Raw genomic sequence first — 24548 nt, forward strand, 5'->3', positions numbered from 1 at the left:
AAAAAGAAGACGTTTTGCAGAGCAAACGGAAGCTACAACATTATTACAATTTTCTACACTGTTCCTCGCGATCGTGTCCAACTTACAGATTATCCTTGACGGGAGTAAAATACTTAGGGTCAAGTCTTACGAAGGACGTGTACCACCGTTCGTAAATCCGATCGCGATCGATCCACCGTGCTTGCCACGTCCACCATTTCCAAGAACAATGATCAGATAGTAGGAAGAAGAAGAAGAAGAAGAAGAAAGAGTTAAACGAGGAGGAGGAGGAGGAGGAGGAGGAGAAACGGGGATGAAGAAACTTCAAGCGATGAACACAGAAAATGACAAAAGGAAAAAATGTCGAGCGTATGCGAAGAAAATAAAGAAAGAGAGAGAGAGAGAGAGAGAGAAAGGGAGAGAGGGGAAAAAAGAACTCGTTCTGTTCCCCCTTTCCCTCATCGGACCCATCTTTGTCCTGTTCTCGGCGCCCCTCTTCGAGACACTGGACGCACGCGCTGACGCGACAACCTCATTTGTGCACGTCCCTTTCCATTGGGGTGGGAGTAAAACCAAAAGAAAGTCAAAAAGATATAGGGGGAGAAAGAGAGAGCAACGAACCGGTGGAATGAAAGAGGATCGAACAGAAAGAAATCTAAAGAAAGAAAGAGAAAAGTAGTCGACTAGATGGACACAAGACCAAAGAACGGTGGAAAGGGACCCAACCAGCAAGCCAGCCAGCCAGCCAGCCAGTCAGCCAGTCAGCCAGCCAGCCAGCAAGCCAGGAGAAATGGGGTGAGACAGAACGAGAGCTTAACGCAGAAGAAACCAGAGAAAGGCACGCGGGTGTTTGTTCTGTTTATACGCGCGTGTGCCTATATGTATTGGATGGTTACAACTGCAGAGAGGGGATGGTAGAAAGAGGTAGGGAAGGAAAGGAAGGAGAGAAGGGAAGAGGTGCCTGCCGTGTGTGTGGAGAAGGAAAGATATTGAGAAAAAGAGGAACGAATGGAACGAAGAATGAGAGAGAGAGAAAGAAAGAACAGGGATGGAAGGTCCAATCAAGAGAGCAGGGTACCGCGCTGACGTGATTACAGCCGCCGCGCGTGACCAGAGTTAGCTTTGCCGACTCGTCGTCGTCGTCGTCGTCGTCGTCGTCGTTGTCATTGTCGTTGTCGTTGTCGTTGTCGTTGTCGTTGTCGTTGTCGTCGTAGTCTCCTTCCTTTCGTATTCCTTTCAGTTTACTCTTGCCACCCTGGGTCATTTCTGCAGCGAACGTTGACACGATTCCACGATCTTGTCGACGGCTTTTCGCTCAAACACCAGAACTCATAGCCCGCCCCATCACGTACTATTTCACGACCTATTTATTTTTTCCCTCGACTAACGTTATCTCGTTCAATGACGAGATGTACGATTGTATGCTGAAATACTGATGGGAAGAAAAAAGAAAGAAAAAAAGGAAGAAAATACGAGAGGAGACATGACTTAATCGCAAGAATGAATAAAAATAAATAAAAGATAAAAAGACACACGATACGTATAAGAGTAAAGTGACAGGAGTACTTGGTAGATGCATCCCTGCGTGCGTCGAAGACGACTTTAACAGCGGTTTGTGGGGCCTGTTTTTGCTTTAGACCCGAAGAGTCTTCGGACCCGGCACCACCTCCTCCCTCTGCCTTCTCCTTACAAAGAAGGCCTACGAAGGTGCTCGTATACCCAATGCCGGCTTGGACGGTTTCTTAATCATGAGAGAAGGAAACTAGGTGGGGGCAGGGCAAGGGCCAGAGCAAGGGGAAAGTATACTACTCCCTTCGCCTTGGAATCCGCGATTTGAAATACTTCCTTTGGGTTCGCGCGAGTCTGTATACACCGCTTAAGAAAGTCAATCAGCAGGAATCCGGTCGTTGTTGCGTTTTTCTCTCTAAGAAAAAGTGGATCCTCACGTTGAAAAAGTTATCCATGGTGCAGGCTTCTCCACGTTAGCCGATTAGACCAAAACAATCCTGCGAATTTCTCCATTGGAGATAATAGGAAAACTTTATTTTATAATAACAATCATCCCGTGTTCTTTCAAAAAGATTTCTATTTATTCGATTATTTTGAGAAAAAAATTAAGGAAGAAACATTAAAACCTTCTTGTAGACACGTTTATTATTTCGTTTAGATGTCCCTTTGAAGATTTAGTAGCTCGGACATCGTAACCCTTTTCTGTTTTCGATACAAGCTAATAAAATCTGAGGAATGATATGTTAAGAATGGTCCAACACAAATGAATTACCACGACATTTTCGAAAAGTGAATATTTTTATAAGTCCACACATGTTTAATGATCACAGAATAACGATGTGTCTCTTTCATTATACATGTATGTAAAATTTGAATATGAATTCAAAACGTCTTACGAAATATATAAACATTTCTAATACTGTATATATAAAAATTCAGTGTCACAATAAAACCACATATTTTAATGAAGGAAAGAAGAATGATGTCTCTATGATTACGACAACGTTTGGTATTTGTGTTTTGCTTGTACATTAAACGACAGCATCCACTTATGTAGCTTGCTACACTGCAGGGAATGGCGACCAATCAGACGCCAATCGTCTCGAATGCTACCGACTTAACTGTTCTCTCTCTCCTTCTCTTCTATCCTATTGTCCTTTTCTTCTTCTTCTTCTTCTTCTTCTTCTTCTTCTTCTTCTTTTTCTTCATTTTATTTTTTTTTCGTCGGATCGAAGCTTGGCAACGTTGGTTGGTTGGTTGGTTGGTTGGACATTACGTATGCCGAACAGAGAAATGAGACCGGCAGAAGAGGCCAGGGTGGAAGGATGCAAGAGAATAGCTTGACCATATTGAAAGAGCAAAAGAGGGATGTTCGACTAAAGAAGAAACTTTATGCTTGTTAACTCGTGTCCCACACTATTAATCCCTCACTCAAAAAGGCAAGAAAGATAGAAAAACTGACAGCAATAGCTATATTTTGTGTTTCTTTCCACATTTAATCGATTAACCACCCCTCTAACGAGCCGTGTTATTGGTTTGACGAAGTAAACAAAATTATATAAAACATTATTTTATTAATTACGTTGACACTAGGATACCGAAATATTTCATTGAAAAACAACAAATTTTGATATAATACTAAAAAGCAGTAATAATAAATATCAGTTATAGCAACAATACTTATTGTTAATTCGCGAATAAAAATAGTATGAAATATCAAGCGAAATAAGGTTCAAGAAGCTGTGAATGCGACCCTGCACCAAGCATCGTGATATTCCACCGATGGACCTGAGAGAAGAGAGAAGGAAAAAAATAAAAAGAAAAGGATGAAGATAAAGAGGGAGAGAAAGGGAGAGAAAGATAAAGAAGGAGAAGCAAAGTTGGGTCCAGGCTGTGTGTGCACGGATGATCTATGGCTCTATCGCGTTCGAGCTCTCAGATCACAATCATCCCCCTTTATCGTATCCCCTTCGTGAGTTTTCTTTCTTAGCAGGTGCCCGCCGTGTAGCGATATATCGCGTACCGGGTGTTCACGTTTAATTCTCCACAATGCCGATCGCGATCGATCAAACGCCCTGTGTACTCATGCTCAACTTAATCTTCTCGACGTACAACCAACTAAATCTTTTCATTCTGTTACATACTTTTCTTTTTTTTTTTTTTCATATTATTACGCGAAATCATTAAAAAATATCGAGATTCAAATAGGAGATTTCGTTAATGTCAAGGGTCAATCGAAATTTCCTTTTTTGCAGATTTGTTTTTATTAATATTTCCAAAGTAAATTTAAAAAGTAGAAAAAATTAATAGACATCCACCCTAGACGACCTTTCGAATGTATCGATATAGCAAAGAAATGCTACACACTCTCTCCTGCATCGTGATCAGACTGAGAAATGTAATCGATTTCGTGCGTGTTGATCGGCGAAGTAGATAAGGCGGTCGTTAGACAGACAAGTAGTAAACGAAGAGCTTTATAAGAGGCAATCTCTTCTTCGAAGCATTCCCTTATTCCACTTTTTCACGCAACAATCAAATTATCATGATTATCAACAATGTTGACTAAACGACTGGCAAACTATATAATCATCTTAATCGATATACCTAACTAACACGCGCACCGCGCCCATCTCTGTATTATACGCGATCCACCAAACTATGCAAATTAACAAAATAAAAAAACCACAAAGAGATAAGAAAACCTCAAAGATGAATATTCTTTTGAAATTTTGGAAACAACGCAAGGATCTCTTTTTTTTTTCTTTTTTTTAGAAAAGTTTTAGCCGAAAAAAGTGTTCCCTTTTTTAGCGAGGACGGTAAAAAGTTTGTAAGACTCTCGAATTTCATGAAATCTTATATACTCCTGGCACGCACAATCAAATGCGATGACGGAGTGAAGGGAAGAAAGGGTTGTAACCGTACGTCGTTACATTTTGTAGTATCAAGAGAGAGAGAGAGAGAGAGAGAGAAAGAGAGAAAAGAAAGAGAAGAAAGAGAAAAGAGAGAAGTCTTCCCGTATCGAGAGCGAACTCGATCCTCGACTACTCGGCATCAAGACGTTGGAGACTTCGACAGGGCAGCAAGATCGACTACAGCTCAATCACTCTTCGTCTCGTCGTAGTCGTCCTCGTTTCTCCTTCCACCTCCATCTTTTCTTGGTCCCTCTCAACTGAGAACGACCAAGCTCCCTCTTCTTCTTCTTCTTCTCCTTCTTCTCCTCTTTCTTTCTTCTTCTTTATTTCTTTCTCAATTCTTTTTCTCCTGTTCATCTTCATCCTCATTCTCATCCTCATCTTCACCCCCCTCCCAACTCTTCTTCTTCTTCTTCTTCTTCTTCTGTACTTACTAGTGCTTCGGGGGGCATTCTAAGGGAGCTGCTCGGTGCTGTTGCTGTTGCTGGTGCTCCTCTCGCGCGTTCTCTCCTTATCGCTGGCCGATCTCGAGGCCTCTCGACTTCACGTGGCGTGCCCTAATGACGTCTTGGAAAGAACGGGTACCGTCGCCATCTAACAGGAGACTTTTTCACGTTCCAATGCTAATCTCGCCAGAGTTCTCATCTCTCATTTTTTCTCTTTCTATTTTCTTTGTCTATTTTGTTTTTTTTTCTTTATCAAGAAATTGATAAAGCAAAACTCTGCCATCTCTATTTTTATTCCAACGAAATTATTAGCCAATTCGTTTACTAATTAAGTTAGTAATGATCAACGGATATAATAGCAAAGTTTTACGTCTATCTTAGGAGAATTTGTAAAATGACTCGAGGGAATAAAATAATGAAATAGTAGAAAAGTCTCTCTCTCTCTCTCTCTCTCTCTCTCTCCCTCTCGTGAAAACTCGATCTTTCACGATATCATCCTCGAAAAAGGTTGCCTCCGAGTCCAGGAGTTTATACGGGAGCCGATTGAATCGGTCTCAGGACAAAAAGGGGAGAACGGGCAAAACAAAGGGACTCGCCTGGAATCTCTATCCTCGCGAGCACTTTTGCAGAAAGAGTGAGAGAGAGAGAGAGAGAGAGAGAGAGAGACCAAATGGGAAAAAGAGGGAGGTTAGTGGTGCTGGATACTCTGGTGCTGGTACTGGCAGTGGTGGTAATCGTGAAGGAGGGATAGAGCTATAGCAATGGAGGGAGAAACTGAGGTCGAGCTGAAGTCGACGAGAACCAAAGTGGCCTCACGGAAAAAAGACCTTGACTGTGTATACCTGGATGTGTTTAAGTGCGTCTCTATCTATGTCCCCCCAAGTGTATGTGTGCGCGCGGCTCTCGAGACCTGGATGGCTGCTGCAGGACGAACCAGCCGCCAACGGCTAAAAACCTAATTAGATGTCATAATTATATCCAGTGGTGCTCAACCTTTGTTTTACTATATTTTTCATCATATTATACACAGTCTTGTGTCCTTTTTCATTTAATCTATTACAGATTATCAACTGGACAAAATCTATTTTGTTCGTATTTTTTAATATACATTTTTATTAGAAAAATTCTGACCTACAGATTTATATGGAACAAGGATGTGTCAACGCATACGCGAATGAATACAAAAATATATGATACTTGTGTTGGAAATATTACTATTATACCGCACGCAGCGGGTGCGTACTACTTGAGTAACAGTGTGCGGCTTGAAACGAGATACTCTGCACCTCCGCGTCTCTCCTGATACCACCTGTTGTGTCTTAACGTTCGAGTATTTCGTATCAAAAGCTGAGTGTTCGTGATATGAAAGAAAAAAAGAGGAGTGAATTGGTAAGGGGTCGAAGGGGCATAGGGCGTCAATGACGAAAGACGATGCTCCATGGGGGAGATATATGTGAGTAGGAGGAAAAAGAGAAGCAATGGAAATAAGAACTCCTTGCTTTTATCAGAATATCATATAATACGAAACAAGAACCAGAGAATCTCTCTAAACAAAATAATAAATGAAACACGATCCGATATTTTAATCTCTTTTCGAACGTTAATCATTTCAATATTAAAACAATTATTTCTTTTTTTATCTATACGTAATTGTAACGTGAACATTTTATCTTTTAAACAATTCGACGAAGGAAGAACGATTTAAAAAAAAAAATTTTAAAAAAAGGACAAAAGAAAATAATGAAATATTTTAGCGAATTCACGTTAGGGTGACGCGGCAGAAAAATTATGGCGAAGAATCGATGATAATTAGGGTGTTATTCGTCATAAAGAAGACAAGAATGTGATTCTTATAAAAATCATGGATGAATGAACAAGGGCGAGTTTTATGAAAAGCTATGTGCTACATATATATATATATATAAAACGTCGGAACCTGTCATGTCAAGGGAACATATAGAAAGGGTGAAATATCGGATCTAAGGGACTCCTTCCTACTTTTCAAAGAGACTTAGCAACGTTGTTGTGTTGTTGTAAGGGCTGTTCGGTGAAACCCTTCGTCCAAATCACTCTTAAATGTAATGCCGCCACCTGTTGCTCGTAAACCTGCGATGTCGGGTGGTGCTATCGTTGAGCAAAGGGGTTCTCCATACAATCTTTTATAGTCAAACGCATTCTAAATTCAATTAATTCAATTAATTCAATGATTCTTATGTCAATTAAAATATACACGTTTATTTTCCATTTTAATTTGAACATTAATTAATTTATTCCAAAGCTTTCTTCAACATTTCCCTCGTTAAATTTAATCGATTGAATGAAAATCTGTTCTATCAGTTAAAAGGCTAAACGAGAAAGAGATGAAGGTGAATTGGTAATGAAAGGTGTGAAGATTATATTGCACGTATTATATTGCACTCTCTCTCTTCGAGTATAATCGCCTTTAAAACGCAAAGTGTCCGTTTGATCAATGACAGTGATCAATAATTCATCCACAAATCGATGCTAAGATACCTGGAGTTCTTCGTACATCTTCACTTCGATAGATAACACGTTTGTTTCAAGTTCTTCTATCAGTTTCTACTCGTTTAGATCATATCGAACTCTACGTAGAACAAAAAAACCAATGTGAATTAATCTACATAAATTTACAATAAACATATCTAGAAAAAAAAAAGAAAAAAACATTGACGTGAATAAAATTCAACAAAATGTTGACCAAAAGAAATAAAAAACAAAGACAGAAAGACCGCAAGTGTGTTGGGAAAAATTTGAATAATAAGGGATAGAAAATTAATGATAGAACCGAAACAAAAGTCAGCCGGACGTTCTGTTTGGATGTAAGAATAAATTTTTCGAGGATATAGAGAAGAGAAAAGTGCGGCCCTGACGCAGCCTCCTGTCGTGGACCGGTTCAAAAATACCTCGGATGCCCGCGCTGCAGGCGACGGGCCTTTGGGGTAACAGAGTAGAGTTCTCTTACTGGAAAGAAAGAGATAGATACGTGTATACGCACACGTCTACGATAAATGGAGAGAAAGAGACGGAGAGAGATGTTAGGATAAAAACAGAGAGGGAGAGGGAGAGGGAGAGGGAGAGAGAGAGAAAAAAATGGGAAAGGGGTAATAGAAAGAATCTTATCTTCGTGCGCGTGTGTTTGCGTGTGTTTGCGTGTATGCGTTAGAAAAAGAGAAAGAGAGAGAGAGAGAGAGAGAGAGAGAGAGAGAGAGAGAGATAGGAATAAAAAGAAAGAAGGCAAAGTCGTGAACACTGAAAATGAGAGAGACGGAAAAAGTTGGTGGTGGTCGGGTTCGCTCGTTCGATTGCGCGCGCGCGCACACGCGAGTGTTCTTTCTCTTTCTCTTTCTCTTAGCTCTTACGCACGTGTATGCGACGAGGGGGGTTTCAAAGGGGGTTTTAAAGGGGGTTTCAAAGGGGGTTTCGATCGGCGAGTAGCGGCAGAGAACGCGTCTTTATTATACGAATGGTCGAGAAGGAGAACCCCACCGACCAGGTCTTCTTCTTCTTCTTCTCCTTCTTCTTCTTCTTCTCCTTCTTCTCCTTCTTCTTCTTCTTCTTCTTCCTCCGGATGATGTTGTACTCACGACTCGCTCGTGCAACTCGTGCCTACACACCTACTCGTTTGGCCTTCTCTTCCTTCTATATATATATATATACACGACCGTGATAAACCTCGATTGGGAGTTTACGACGCGCCTTACGGAAGGAAATCGTTCCGATGATCATACTTATGACCCTTTTTTCATATTATATCGATTGCTAAAGACAATTGCTATCTCCAACTTTTCTTTAACGATACTTTCATTATTTTCCTTTTACCGAAGGAATGAGAATTGACGATGAACACGTCGCCATTTGGTTCGCGCGATTTTGGTAGAAAAGCAAAGGATATTCCGCAATATTTAAAAGTCGGTGAACCAAGTTCGGGATGCTGCCAAGTAAAGCGAGAGAACCATTAGTCGGGCCGATGGAAAGGACCAATAAAAGGCCCACCGACCATAAAGTCGTAGAATTCCTTGTTATGTGGCCGGCATGAGACTCGTCAGAGACACGCATAAGTGGGAGGGAGATATTCGACGCGTTAAAAAGAATAAAACAGGATAAAAAGGAAGAAAAAAAGAAAAAGAAGAAGAAGAAGAAGGTGATGGTGGTTCTGGTGGTTGTTGTTGTTGTAGTTGTAACTTGCGTCAGAAAGAAAGAGAGAGAGAGAGAGAGAGAAAGAAGACTTCCAGGTTCGAAAGCGGGAAAGGAAAAAGTTTATAAGGAGAGAAACCCGTGGAGCAAAAGACAGAAAAAGGCGTTAAGAAGGCGCGGCTCTTATAAAATCGTAGCCAGGCTCCTTTATTGGCATCGGGGCGGGAAATTATGTGTACGTTCCGCCGTGGAACCTGTTTCGGGTCGTTTCTCGCGTATAATTGGAACGTTCGGTGCGCCAACTCGGGACATTACGTCGTCGTGGTCCCGCGGATTTGCTCTTCTTCTCTTTCTTTCTTTCTTTCTTTCTTTCTTTTTAACCCTTTTACGATGTCTTTTAATCCTAGATCGTTCAAATTTTCCCTTGAGAAGTACACAAAGTCTACGGTGTTAAACCGATTTTCATATCTTTCTTTCAATCGAGTAACTGAAAATTAGTTAAACGCATTACGGTACCCCGTCATTTTATTTATACTTGGCCCTGACATAGAATAAAACAAATTTAAATCCTTCACCAGCATCACGTTTACCCTCTTTTTCTCTTTAAATCTTCCTCTAATTCCCTTTCGTTCATCAGCCCTCAACTCCGTATCCCTCTGAAGAAGCTTTTGTATACTTTGCTCTGTTTTCTCTTGTCAAAATCTTCTTCTACGCGAGTTTGTTCTCCTCGCTCGGTTTGTACGTGAATCGTGTGTAAGCGCGTAACCGGAGAACGGAGAGTCGACTTTCGACGCTAAAATATCGCCAGCGATTTATATCGTCCGGAAGGAGGAGGAAGGGTGGGACACGTCGCTGGGCTGTGTGTCTTGGACATCGCTAACTTCGACGTATAAGAACATGTAAGTTTCTTTTTTTCTTCCTTTTTTTGTTCATTTTTTGTTGAACGACTTTGGAAGATCTCTCGGGCGAGAGATGATCGAGACGATTTTTAGTTTTTTCTTTCTTAGAACTTCAAAATACTCAAATTTCACTTTTTTCAACTCACTCTATGATGAGAAATATTCTAAACAAAAAGAAAATAAAAATCGCAAAATGTCGCAACCGTGTATAGGCTTTTTTTTTCCAAGTATTTTTCGCGAAAGAAATCCTTTCCCGAGGAAGTTAATCGAACGTGACATGACTCCTCCCTCACGTATGTCTGACACGTTCCGTTTCCTTCTGACTTCCCTTTATTCTGGTCGCGCATCGACGTCTAAAAATATACTATACTACGTTCGTATTTTTTCACGTAATACGAATAAACAAGTCGGTCACCCACCTTTGTAAATGGGAAAAAGGTTCTGCCAAAAGAAACATTGGGGGATCGGATACTCACCTGAAACAAAAATAACAATTGAATTAGTATGATTTAGTGACACGAAATTTGTCGATACATATGCCTTCAACTAGTTATAGTTATATATTTTGAAGACAAAGAAAGTGTATTAAAAACGCTAGACTAGACGCTATACCATCCGGTGTAGGGATGTATTTCTATTGCGATAAGGCCTTCCACATAGTTGCAAGGCGACCCAACTTGAAGCGGTTAATGCGAGCCATTAAGGTCGATTTACATCAACCACAAGCGTGTGCGCGCGCGCGCGCGCGCCAAAGAATGTCTCATCATTGGACTTAATGGACCTATTTGCACCTACCCGTTTCGTATGCCACTGACTCTCTACTAACGAGATCTGGCCGCATCTAAGACAATTTCTCTCTTCTAATGCTTTTCTGCATAATTTGCATAATCCAAATTTTACTTTAGACCTTTCATTGAAATCTTTATTGACTCTACTTCTAGTTTATTATAGAACATTCTCTTAAGTTACAACTTGCTGAACATTTATTTATATACCACAGTAGTAACCGTGCGTGGCCAGTGCACGTAATCCATTGTGTTTTATTATATTATATATATAAATATTAGAGAACAAAATTGGAATTATATAGGAATATCTCGAAAAGCTAACTGTGAAATCCAATCGACATTATTGCAATCATACACATAGTCGTATGTATATATATATATATATATATATATAGATAATTTGATAATACATTCGATCATAAAGACGTCCATTGTCCGTAATTAACGAGACTAAAAGATGTCTTAGTTCTCCTTTACACTTGGCAATTTCCAAGCTCTAAATAACGAAGAACATAGGAAAGAAAGGCGACGTTCGTCGGCCGCGAGTTATGGCGGGCGGGCTCGTTGCTCGTCGACAAGACGCCTTGGAAATATGCCGGGCTATTTAAATTTATTAATTGAGCGATATCAATGAACCCTAAGCCAACAGTACTCTCATTGAATTCACTCGAACTAAAGTGCGTTTGAGATAACTCTCTCTCTCTCTCTCTCTCTCTCTCTCTCTCTCTCTCTCTCTCTCTCTCTCCTACATTATTTTGCGTTATCTAATTATTATTCCAATTCTTTAATTGTTTCTTTTTACAATCATTTTGCGCTGTCAATGTTTTCACAGTAATTTATTAATAAATTACTAATCATTTTATGAAAAGATAAGAAACCAAAAATGATCCAACCGAGTCGTATCGTTTGTTCGTAACAATCAAAATGATCTATAAAACAAGGGGAATAATATTTTTATTTATAAGCAATCATTCGTGTGGGTCGGTGGGTGTTCTTTGAAACACTTTGCATTAACAGGAAAATGCACTATATGTATATATATACATACGAGAGAATAACTGTCGAGGCAACTAGATTATTGGCGAAGCAATCATTTTAATGGGTAATGTCGAGGGCGACCGATAACCTCGCGTGATAAAAGGACCGCTTGTTTCTTCTCGCGACCGATCAAATATTGTGCCATAGTGATTCTAGGAGAAAGTCCATAAAATACTTACGAAATAAAAATCAACAAGGGCAATGAGAATTTTTAAGCAATCTTAGGCAAGCATTTTGTCGACGACAATGAAGAACCAAAATGGGACCAAACAAACAATAAAAACAAAAGAAAAAATAACGAGGCCACCCGCAATTTGATAAATGAACGAAGAAGCGAGCTGGTAGCGCCGAGTTGGTAGGAAAGATAATAAAAGAAAAAAAGAAAAAAAAACAAGAATAGAAAGAAATAAAATAAAGAAGTAAAGAAGACGTAGTGAAAATCTTGGCTTGGTGAGCCTTTTCGAGCATGAAACGCCGAAGAAGGCCTTTTTAATCCTGATTAATGCCCCTGGAAAGTCGCGTTAACGCTAATGCCAGCCAAAGAGAGAAGGGCCCCGTACATCCAATGGCCGTTCTCTATCCATCGTCCACGTCATCTCCTTCTCCTTCATCTTTCTCTCTCTCTCTCTCTCTCTCTCTCCCGTTCTCCCTTTTCACGTCGCGCCTTCATCGCCTCTTTCTGCGTTAGAAGAAATCAAGCAATTCGACTACCCCCACGCATTATTTTCCACGCGAAACTGTCCTGAGCGTTCCTTGATGTTCGCCATCTGCCAGGGAAGATTTACAAGGGACGATTTAAAATCGAATAAGAGACTCGACGAGACGATGACACTTAAGAACTTCAAATATGTCTACTTATATATATATATATATATATATATATATATATATATGTATATATATAGAATGGAAGAAAGAGGGTGTATGTGTGTGTGTGTGTGTGTATGAGGATCGAGGAGATGATCTAAAAACAAAAAAGAAAATAAAGAAAATAAAAGGATCGATTAATTTCTCGAACGCTTAGGGTGGTGAACGAGTTAGGGAAGAATTCGTGAAACAAAATAAAAATAAAAATAAAAATTAAAATGAAAATGAAAAAAAGAGAGAGAGAGAGAATAAATCGAACGAACCGATTGAATGAGAAACGCGGGACGAATCTTTACGTGTGAAAGCCCCTTAAAGATCGTGACCGGCGATTGAGTTGTATCCAGCGTTTGTTAAGACCGCGAGAGGAAAAGGGAGAGGGAGAGAAAGAGTAGGATGAAAGAGGTCCGGAGAACGAACGAACGAACGGACGAATGGACGAACGAACGAACGGACGAACGGACGGACAAACGGACGAGAGAGAGAAAGAGAGAGAGAGAGAGAGAGAGAGAGAGAGAGAGAGAGAGAGAAAGGTGGAGAGTCTCAATCGAGACGTACGAGGCGATGCATCATCTCCGGTGGGCAATGAATCGAACAGAGAACGAAATAGCGTTGCGTGTGCGAGAATACGAGCCAGTTGAAAGGAGGGAAAGGGTTCGGAAGGTAGACGAAGAAAGGTAGTAGGGGTGTCCAAAGAGGAAAGAGAAACGCCAACACGTATATGTATATGTGAATATGCGCGTGTATTTTACAAAGAGATAGAATAAGAGAGAAGAAGGGTGAAAGAGAGCACTAAGAGATTTGAAGAAAGAGGGTAGCTTGAGGAAAGAAAGAAAAAGGTAGAGAAAAGAGAGCACGAAAATATTTCGCGGACTCTCTTTCTCTCTCTTTTGTTCTCCTGTTTGTTTGTATGTATGTTTGCGTGAGACAAAGAAGAACTCGAACAGTATATACTCTCGCGATGTTCTAAGTGCGTGCACCGCCTTTGAGTTGTATGCATGTACTACCTCGGTTGCTCTCGCACAAGCGTACCATGCCATGTACAATTCTACTCTCTCACACGCGCGTGCGTGTACCCCGCGTGGACAGGGATTACGAACGCCATAGGCGGCACTCTTGCTACTTCCTTTTCTTCTTCTTCTTCTTCTTCTTCTTCTTCTTCTTCTTCTTCTTCTTCTATTTCTAATTGTAAATATTCTTATTCATCGTACAACTACTGTGTTCAAAGACTATATCTACCTATGTTACCTTGCCATTTTAATGACTTCACTAATGATGATGATGATGATGATGTTTCGAATATGTACAATTATTAAAAACAAAAAGAAAGATTTGTGGATATGAATATTCTTTAATACATCTCAGAGAACAAACTTTGAAAATAAATTGACAAGAATCTAATCAGAGATAAATTGGTGACGATAAGAAAAGAGTAAGTATACCATCGTGATTTTGATATAGACGACGAAAAATAATACAAACAAGAGATGAGAATATAAACGTAAGCTCTAGATAGAGAACACTAAAAAGATACTTACGTATGTATAACATGTATATACATAAGCGTATAATGTATGTATCGAAAGGGGATCGGCAATGTTGGGGAAGTGGTGGATGCGGCCCGCAAGGCAAGCATCTGGCCGTAATTACTAAATTATCCTTTAACTCCGGCGTCCACTCGAGACCATGCCGTGATCTTATCCGAGAGAGTGAGAGAGAAAGAGGAAGAGGGAGGCTGGTGCCTAGGTTTACTCAGACAACAAGTCAGCTTCGCTTCTCGACGATCTTCGCTTATCGGAGATATATTCCATGAAGACAAGGACGTGAATATAGTAGATACAACAATGGAACGTTTTCAAGCTAAGGTAGAAGAATTTCAAAAGATAGATAGATATTATTACGAGTTGAGAAAAGCTTCAACTATTTTATAATGCAGTCAAATGGTGGAAAGTTCTTCAAGAAACAAACAAACAAAATATTTCAAAATGGATACGAGAAGAAGAGATAACCAAGCGCAGCTGCACTCTGAAGATGAAGTTTGCAAGGGAATAGCACGACCAACTTGGTGGTACCATGCATCATCGATCTGGACAGCTCACTGCACTCTTTCTATCTATCTATCTTTCTCTTTCTTTCTTCCACCCTCTCCCGTCGTGTTCCGCTTCGTTTCATCCCTCCTCCTCCTCCTCCTCCTCCTCCTCCTCCTCTTCTTCTTCCAGAAGTTCTCTTCTTCTTCGTTTGGCCTCTTACCTCCGAGATCATCCTACCGTAGATATACCTTCACGTTTATCTTTTACTTTTCTCTCTCTCTCTCTCTCTCTCTCTTTCTCGACCCTTCGCTTCGACCCTTTACCAAGATACTCTGTTTAAAAGAGTCAAGATTCCCTCCTCTAAATCACTAAATTCGATGGTTTTAGCTTGATAATAGGCTTACTCCCTTTCTACCTTCCCCTACCCTTTTCGATAAAAACCCCCTAACGATAACAGACATTTTCTATTTAGATAACATTACGTTTCATTTTAATTATGATATTGTACGCACGCGCGCGCGCGCGCGAATAGATTTATCAATGAAATTATTTATCCTCCCACTTTAAGTTGAACAAAATAAATAGCAAATAAGGAGTGTTATATGAAACAACAAAAAGAGGATTGGTGTTTTAAACAACGTTAAACAAAGTGTGCATTTCAAAACGGAGTCTCATTTACCAAGTTTACGAAAGGTAAAATAAACACATATCTGTGTAAGGACATTATCAAATACTGCAGCCTCCGTGTAAAAAGGTCCGCAAACGTAGCGACGTAATCTTTCGTTTGCACTCGAGAGAACCGTTTACTTTTTCGATTAAGAGGAACCTCAGTCCACGTGGCACAGTGTTTCTTTGACCAACAGTTTGAGTAGTGGACCTTTCCAACTCTCTGTTTTCTCTTTGATCTAAGTTATCTCAGCATACAAGTAGTTTTGCTACTCGTCTTTTGTCCTGTGATAAAAGCGAAACGATAAATCTATAGAAAAAAAATATCTAATTAATAAATCGGGCCCATCGTTTTATGAGTAATTCAAACAAAATCTTATCTTATTAATGTTCATCTTCGTAACCGGTTTTACTTGGTGCAATTTTTTACCAACTAGTTATTACGTCGAGTTCAAATATTGACTCGCTTTTTCTTCTTTGTCAATATATAAACCTTATTATAAATAATATTTGCTATTATATCTAGTTTGTTGTGAAATGAAAGTAAGAAGTTGACGTGTTACGCGACGTGTGTCATCGATCTCAGCGAAATTTCAGCGAAATTTCAGCGAAATTTCAACGAAATCTCAAGGAAATCTCAGCAAAGGTAAGGAAGGAACGTGTTTCGTTGGGTCGGAGAAAGAACGCACGGAATTACGGTTGACTTGGGAATCAAGTGTAACCCATCCGAGAACATTTCTATAATCCGAGTCTCGTGCGTGGGCAGCACGAGTCCAACAAAGTCGTCGTCCATCCTTGCACGTACACGCCTTCCTTCTTCCTTCTTCTTTCATACACTCAAGACTTAATATACGCGAACGCGCAGGTAGGTACGCAATAATTCTATATGTGCATCTTGTGGGTGGACAGTGGCGCAGCACCAATCATATTTCATATTCTCCAAGAAAATTAGGAACGGTTCAACTTTTTCAGATTACATTCAAGAAAACATAATACATACAAGAAAGACAAAAGTTTAGATACTCGTTGAAAGTACGAGGAAAAAGAAGAAAATAAATATCAAGAAAATCCTGTAAACTTGATAAACAACAAGAAATTGCGTAATTGCTTATTAATAAACTTCCTATAGTTTTATATGTGTAATAAAAACAGTATGAACTATTTGTACGATATATTAAATTGATTTTCTTTCATGACGTTACCTATGGAAGAACGAAACGATCTAGACGTAAAACTAGTAAACGGCTAGGTCTTAAACGAAAGGATTGAGTTACCAAGTTAATCGGATGCACGCCCATCGCACGCTGCTACGCATCTCGATACCTTTAAAGCTCGTTTCACAACGTTACAAAAGCGAAACTAAAAATTGATACGCCTAGAATTGTTTTCTCTAAAAAAAACACACACACAAATTGTAATGTACAATTGAAAAATGTAATATCCGTTAAAATAATCTGTAGGAAACAAAAAAAAAAGAATAAAAAAAGAAAAGGATAAAAGTGAGAGGTCAAAAAATGTAGGGATTCTAAACAGGTATAAGAACAAAATTAGCTAGGAGGATGAATAGATTTTTGGCGAAGGAGAGCAAAGGCAATAAATCAAAGCAATAAGCAAACTATGGACAAAAAAAGACATCGAGAGTCTATATAAAGATGTTAGTTTAGGACTCTGAATCCTTTTTGCCATTTGTGTGCTCTGCCATTTGATTAGTCACATCTTATTGTCTTTGTTCTTTTCTTTCTTACATCTTAAAAATAATTATGAATTTCTTTGCTATACGTAAAATTCATTGGAATCATCTTGTTAGCCGAAAAAATGTGAATAAATAAAAGAAAAAATGTAAAATAAAAGTATCGAGTGCTGCAGCACTAGTTATTGGCAAAACAGTTTCGAGAATTTAGGACCGTGTGGTAACGAAAAGATGAAAAATATTGGACTCGAATCTGTAATCGAGTTCCGCAGGCACCGCAACAAGGTATTATCGGATTCGAATTCTTCGAACCTTTCCAAAAAAGAATAAGAGAGTTAGCCTCGAAGTGAAGTGAAGAGAACCGAAAGATTAAAGTCCCGGACTTAATGGCTCAATTAGCGCTTTGTGGTGAGCGGCAAAACATGAAGTGGAACTCTGAGGGAAAAACTCGCTCGCTTCCGATTGCTCGATTTCTCGAAGAAGAGGCGAATGCTTTTCTTGAAAATCCTTCTTGGTACTTGTAATCCATGAAGGACAGGAAATCGATTTTCTAAGGAAATATTCCGAAGAGGACTATCTCTTTCGAGAATAGGATCTTTCTAAGAACTTATTTTATAACCTTTCTTTCTTTTATTACATATATATATATATGAGAGAAATATTTCAAAGATTCATAATTGAAGAAGATTTTCTCATAATGAAAATGGAACATTTGTAAAAATATATTTCATAATACGATTTGTCAATCGTTTGTAAAATCAATCCACCCAAACAAACAGTTATTGAGAGATTTTTTTGACGAACACAATCTCTTTCTAAGAAAATAAAGACTACTTTATAAAACAAAACAAAATAGAGAAAAAAATTCGAAAGATTAATTTCAAAAGTAAATTTTCTAAACGTATTACAATAATAACGTTTCATTAAACTAGTCAATCATTCTAATTATGACAGATGCGTTGGTGTTTAAATTGATCGTTCTCTATTAATCCACGGTGAAGGTACTTTCTCTATCATTTCTAAATCATCTCCTTTTAACGAATACAATTTTTTTCTATCCATTTAAATCCTTCCCATTGATATTTTTTCATTCTAACAAGTACTCCTATACCCATAATATAGAAAAGAGGATATAAATTCGCGAGGAAGGAAAAAAAAGAAGTGAAAAAAAAGTCACGTTCTACTACTAATACGTCCGAAGGCTACTCTCCTCTCTCTCTCTCTCTCTTTCTCTCTCCAGAATATTTCGGAGTGGTAAATTTTCGAACGCCATAACACTGCCACCGTGCGTTTGTTTGGACAAGAGCATTATGAGATTTTATGTGAGCTAAGCGAGCTTCCTTCCTCGACACTGCTCTACGGCTGTTTATGCACCCGAGCGTGTTTCATTCCTCTCCTCTATCTCTCTCTCTCTCTCCCTCTCTCTCTCTTTTACCAACGATATTAACGTTGGAGGATGAAATGAAGGGAAACGATTCCATGTGCAGTCTTCTTCTTCTTCTTCTTCTTCTTCGTGTGGCATGTTTTCGTGGGCCCTTTTCTCCTACGCCCTTCTTTTTACTCTCAAGATGATAGAGAGAGAGAGAGAGAGAGAGAGAGAGAGAAGAAAAAAATCTCAATGGGAGTATACGTGTGTATGAAAAAAAGAGAAAGATAGGTGTTGTTATCTCAGGGAAGCCGCTCATCATCGTTTTCTTACCGTCTCAACCTCGAACGGGCTCGATACGCTTCTTCTTCTTCTTCTTCTTCTTCTTTATTCCAAGATATCTTCGATCTTACCTTATATAAAACGTCTCTATGAGTCACTCACAACATCATGAGTTAATAAACTTTCATACTTTATCGACACACTGAAATAACTTCTTTCGACGTGGTTTTACCATTCTAGGTATATATAAGGTGTCTACCTATTCTCACAATTCAATACAAAAAAATAATCTAAAGAAATACTGCAAACATGTTTTCACCTATAGTTTATTTATCGAGTAATTGAAATGTTTCAGAATAATTGATTGATTGGTGTGTGGTCAATTTTGAACAAAAAACAAAAACAAAAACAAAACAAAAAACAATTGGAGATATTTATTCATTTCTATATCGATAAAAAATACTAAATCTATATGATTGATTTGATTGATTTTATTCATATACCTATCTCTAAGCGATGAGAGTTAATAAATCTTTCCTTTGAGTCTCAATCCTTTCGATATTTTTATTCTTATTGATAGGAGAAGTCTTCAGATATCATATTCGTACGTGAACCTGACCGTAAATCACGTTTCTTTCGATATACAATTATTGTTTTTTATCTTCTTTAGCGATAGTATTTGTTATTAATAATGATGTCCCTTATATGTATATCTACATATCACGTATCCTTTCTACGAATAATCCCGTTCCTTTCGGCAGATCAAAAGAAGAAATACGATATTGATAACTTGTGTTTATTCAAGCTAGTAAACGATAAGATAATGTTTAAAAAGTTTGCTAGTTATAATATAAACACCGAGTATATATATATATATATATCATCGCCTTATTATCTCATTTTAAAAGATCTAATCTGCGTTATGGTAAACCAAGATTACTTTTCGTGGCTTGTAATGTATGTAGAGTGTATTAGAATATTCAAATAATTGTTAAATAATCGAAAGGAATGTGTATTGTTAGCTAAAAACACCAAGTATATGATCGGAGCACCGTCTTCCTCGAAATTCACCTTCACACTGACGAGTTGTCCTGTGTCAAAATTCTTATATTCAATGTTGTTTATATGACTTTCCGAACACTGTACATATGTATAACGGGTATATTATTTGTAACAAATAGAAATTAAGATACAAACGTTCTAATTTTAGTATTTTTTTCATAAATTAACGTATTCCTCTTTTAAAAAATAAAAAAATAAGAAGAGAAAAAAGCAAGCAAATGATCCTTCGTCGAGTGAAAAAGGTAAAAAAGAAATGGTTTTTCTCGAACGTTATCTTGACGTATCATATCCCGGTTGTTGGCTATCACGTGTCTCAAGAATACAAGACGGACTTGACCTTTCTATGGCCGTTATGAATGCGTGCGTGGAATTTATCAATGGATGACCAAGCCAATGATAAATCGCGTATGCACTTGGTATAGTCGTGGTCAGGCCTACTTGGCTGACTACTCTGTTCGTAGGTGAAAGAGCTGAGAATAAAAGGAAATATAAAAGAAGAGAGTCAGGAAAGAGGAAGCTAAGAGAGTATAGACGTCTTCCTTCGACACAAGCTCCTGCCGGTAACGCCTTCCAATATCTTTCATCGACTGACAAATCAGCTACCACTTTTAACCACGTTGGATGAAGTGTTCAGTAATTTTTATGCTTGTACCTATTACAGATGGTGAGAGAATGTTTCACTAAAAGATTCAATCATCCAGATATGATATACACACATATATCTTCTCTTGAAAATTGAAAATTGATTATTAAAATTATAGGATTACACGAAAAATACTCTTATATATTTTTTTTTATTTCGATACACGATACTATTTTTATTTTGTATTGTTAATTGATGCTTTCATTCCCTGTCAACACTTTTTAAACAAGCGTAACGTAAATTTCAAAGACTATTTGATATTTTCCTTTAGCAAACCCTATGAAAACGAATTTGTTTCATCACTACCTGCTTTAAAAAATTCTTTCTATAATCTCTTCTTTTGAAAGCCTCAAATACCCAAAGAGAGCCCGCATCTCGACAAGTTTTGAGAACCCCTTTTTCTTTTGGATCGAATAAAATGTAAGAAGAGAGAACGTTTAAGAAGAAATCATAAATGGAGCGAGTTATATTCGTTTGCGTTCGTTGTACTGTGTTCGCGTCCTTGTGTTCTCTTGCGTTGGGACAAGAATTTCCTCCCACAAGGAGTCGAAGAGTGCGTGGGGCACACAACTGGTATGGCGATTATAAAAATTCCAAGAGACAAGCGGGTCACGATTCGTTCGATCGTCTTCTTCCTTGTATCAATACTTTCACTTTTAAAATGACTAAATTTAGGAACGCAAAAGGAACGCGAAAGCATAAAATCTTCTAATAAATTGAATGAATGCGCGAACAGAAGTCACAATTTAACATTCTTCACCATTTTTTACATGGCTACGAGAATCTTCTCGTTAATTTAATACGTAACGCGTAGAACGTAAACGGAAGATCGTTTATAACGTGGGAAACTATTTTTCCAGTCTCGGTGCGAGACAACATCACATGGCACGCGTACAAATTACGAATGATTACCAACTATACCGTCTTCGTAAACGCGAGAACGCAACCCTTAGAGAATTCTTAATCTATTCTTTGCATCTCTATTCGCTGAATCGTTTTTCTCTCCGATTTATGTGAATATTCATTCGTCCTAAATCAAACGTTCAAACGTTCATTTCATAAATTCCATTCAAAGAAGACATTTGGAAAATTATTAAGACGATTTTAAAAACATTAAAGAAAGTCATCAAACAGAGAAAATATATATTAAACACGTGAAATAATCTATTGCTAAATAAATAAAGAAAGAAAGAGAGAGAGAGAGAGAGTAATAAGGATAAAGAGGAGAAGAAAGAAGGGCAATGGAATCCGTCGCCTACCACAAATTTTAAGCCTGCCGTTGCAGTTTCTTTATTCCTTATAAACTTCAACAGGATGGACAATTTAAGAAATGAATACAACATACCAATACCAATTTTTTGTATAAAAAAAAAGAAGAAAAATTGTGTTGAAAAAATATTGATCCAAAAAATGTAATAATTGTTAGAATCGATAGTTTTCTTTTTTTGTTTGTAACTAAATAAAAACGAACGTAATGAGAAGAATTTTCTAAAAAGAGAATTTCGCGTTTCTGTATATACAAGCATAAGTACTATAAGCGACGTGTGCCTGACGAGCATAATCATCGTTGCTTTTCAGAATAAAGGTGGGCCGCGTTTGTTCGCACGCGCCACTTGTCCAACGTGTCACATAACTTGGGGTAAGTTTACAACGTTTTACAACCGAATTACAGACGAAGAAAGAAAGATCATTCTCCCTCATCTCTATCTCTTTCACACACACACACACACACACACACACACGCATATACTCTTTCCGTTTCCCGTAAAACGTATCTTTCGTCGTGAATTAGATTTTCAAGCAACGAAAACGACATTCAAACCAACGAAATATGCACACATTTGAAATTCCTTTTAACGTTTCTTCTTTTTCTTCATTTTATTTCTCTCACGTTCGTTTTATTTTCAACAACTTCCCATCTATTTATTCTCCTACATCATGGAACTTTGCGACTTGCTAACGCGAAGTGCCGACGCTCGATGAAAGACAAGAATACAATTTCAATTACAAGTTTTACGACAGTCAAATGATTTAACGCTTTTAATTAAGCAATCAAAATCCAATGCTTTGTGATTTAAAAATCATTAAAAAAAAAAAACGTTTAAAAAAAAAACTTATAAATAAGTTAACCGAGATAATTTTGAAACAAACTAAAATATAAGATAGTAGATAGTAAGATAGAAATGTAGTAATACTTAAACGTCGATTCAGTTGCCGTTACAAAACGTCAAAGTTAAATAGCCTTATTTTCTTCAAGTGAAATCAACAACACGATCAATTTAAAAGGCGTCATGCGTATCGGCCACGAGAGAATAAAACAACACTTCGAACCATCTAATTATTGTCACGTCATTCGCGTTCAAAATGACCAGTTTACTGGTGCTACGTTCTTGCCTCGAAAAGTACAATCTCTTCGTTTTCAGTCGCGTGACATGATCTGGAGAAACGTACGCAAAGGATAAAGAAAGAAAGAAAGAAAGACAGACCTTAATTAAGTCGATAGAGACGTTAGGAACATCTGACTGAATGATACAATAAACTTAACATACAGAGATTGAAAAGAAATATTACGTAAAAGATATTATTTCCATTAAAACGATACCTGAAAGAAAGAATTTGACTTTGAACTAATAGATAATCTTTGATCTAATCGAGAACGTATTACAATTGGATAATAATTAATGAATAATACAAAAATAGAGAAAATCTTACGAATGATGTGGTTGTACGTGGAAAGCTGCAGCTGCGGCGGCTGCGGCTGCAGCGGCCGCATGGTGTTCCCATGCAGCAGCCGCTGCTGCTGGATGCGGAGCAGGCGGTGGTGGTCCGTGATGCGGAAGAAACGGTGGCAAATGTGGTGGATGCGGATGGGGGTGAAAAGCCGCGTGAAATGCCGAATGAGGATGATGCGGTGGCGGTGGCGGTGGTAGCAAAGAAAAAGCTTCTTGATGATAGGCCACTTCTTTCTCTGGCATTTTGTCGTCCGCTGCAGCCTCCGTTGCTGCTGCTACTACTGCTGCTGCTGCTACTACTGCCGATGAAGCTGTTGCTACTGCTGCTGTCAAGGCAGCAAATGATGTGCAAGAAACTTGTTATTGCCTTTGTTGTCCAGGATCAAGATAAATTTTGATCAGTGGCACCACGTGTGCCAGGTTGACAGTACCGATCGATCATAGCCCAATCTTTGAAAAAATTCTTTCGGGGCGATCAAAGTATAATGGACGAGTTTTATATGTACATTCCCCAAAGAATCGTTTACCGTCGGTAAACTCTTTTCAACTAAACTCTTTCAATTTGCCTTGAGAATATAACGTAAATATATGTATGTGTGTCCTTTTAATTATAATCCTGGATCCAATGAAATAATACGATTTATTTTCTTGAAATTGATTTAATCTTGACACTCCACGAATAACGATCGACAAACACTGCACTGTTTACTCTCACTGTCACTAAATTAAAACAGTCAAATGGAACGGATCTTTTAAAAGTTCCTTCACCAATCGGTTATACCGTTCATATTCTTACGTCACATTTAATCATATTAATTAATATTGATATCACGATTTGTCACCTTTCCATTGGACGAATCCAAATTTCGATAGTTAACTTTAAATCTTTATAAATATAAACACTTGTGTAATTACCCATCACCGTGATTATCGTCAAGTTCGAAGAAAAATCTTATGATATTTGTGATATTTTGTTAACAAGTTGGACCGATCATCGTACAATTTAAAATGACACGTGTCGTAGAATAGTTTTCCGTCGAACTATGAAAGACTAACGTGTATAAGGCCTGTCACGGTGCTCGTGCTTTGGCGGGTATGGCGATACTGAGTGCCCACCACCACCACCACCACCACCACCACCACCACCATCATCACCACCACCATCGCCACCACCACCAACAGCAGAGAGAGAGAGAGAGAGAGAGGTCGGGCGTGCAGCAGTGGCTGCTGTGTGTGATCGTAGATGGGCGTGCAACAGAGACCGACAACTCAGAGAGGAAAACTTAAAATAAGAAGGAGAGGGAGAGAGAATCTTCGTCTTACTCTGTTCAGGAACAGAGAAACGAAGGAAAGAGAAAAAGAGACAGAGAGCGAGAGATGAGAAAAAGAAGTCGGTTAGATGGCGGAAGGGGGAGGGCGGATGCAAAGAAGAAAAAGACGGAATGATCAGGAGTAGGGGAAAACGAGAAAGATAGATGTATATGTAC

The 24548-nt window shown here is 38.5% G+C and overlaps 1 protein-coding gene across 2 annotated transcripts in view; it reads right to left on the reverse strand.

The window, feature by feature from the left end:
- Positions 1-24548, reverse strand: part of ci (transcriptional activator cubitus interruptus) — a 68558-nt gene that overhangs the window by 42408 nt on the left and 1602 nt on the right. Inside the window, exon 1 of one of the 2 annotated variants that reach the window (XM_089178913.1) lies at positions 23042-24169. The exons of the other annotated variant lie outside the window; for it this stretch is intronic. Within the exon in view, the coding sequence (XP_089035039.1) occupies positions 23042-23304 (263 nt within the window). The 5' untranslated portion in view covers positions 23305-24169. Of the gene's footprint in view, positions 1-23041; positions 24170-24548 lie in introns of those variants that run through there. 2 annotated transcript variants of the gene reach the window in all.

Source organism: Polistes dominula, unplaced genomic scaffold (assembly GCF_049000335.1).
Source record: "Polistes dominula isolate Pdom_NZ unplaced genomic scaffold, Pdom_raw_medaka contig_18, whole genome shotgun sequence".
Taxonomy (NCBI): Eukaryota; Metazoa; Arthropoda; class Insecta; order Hymenoptera; family Vespidae; genus Polistes; species Polistes dominula.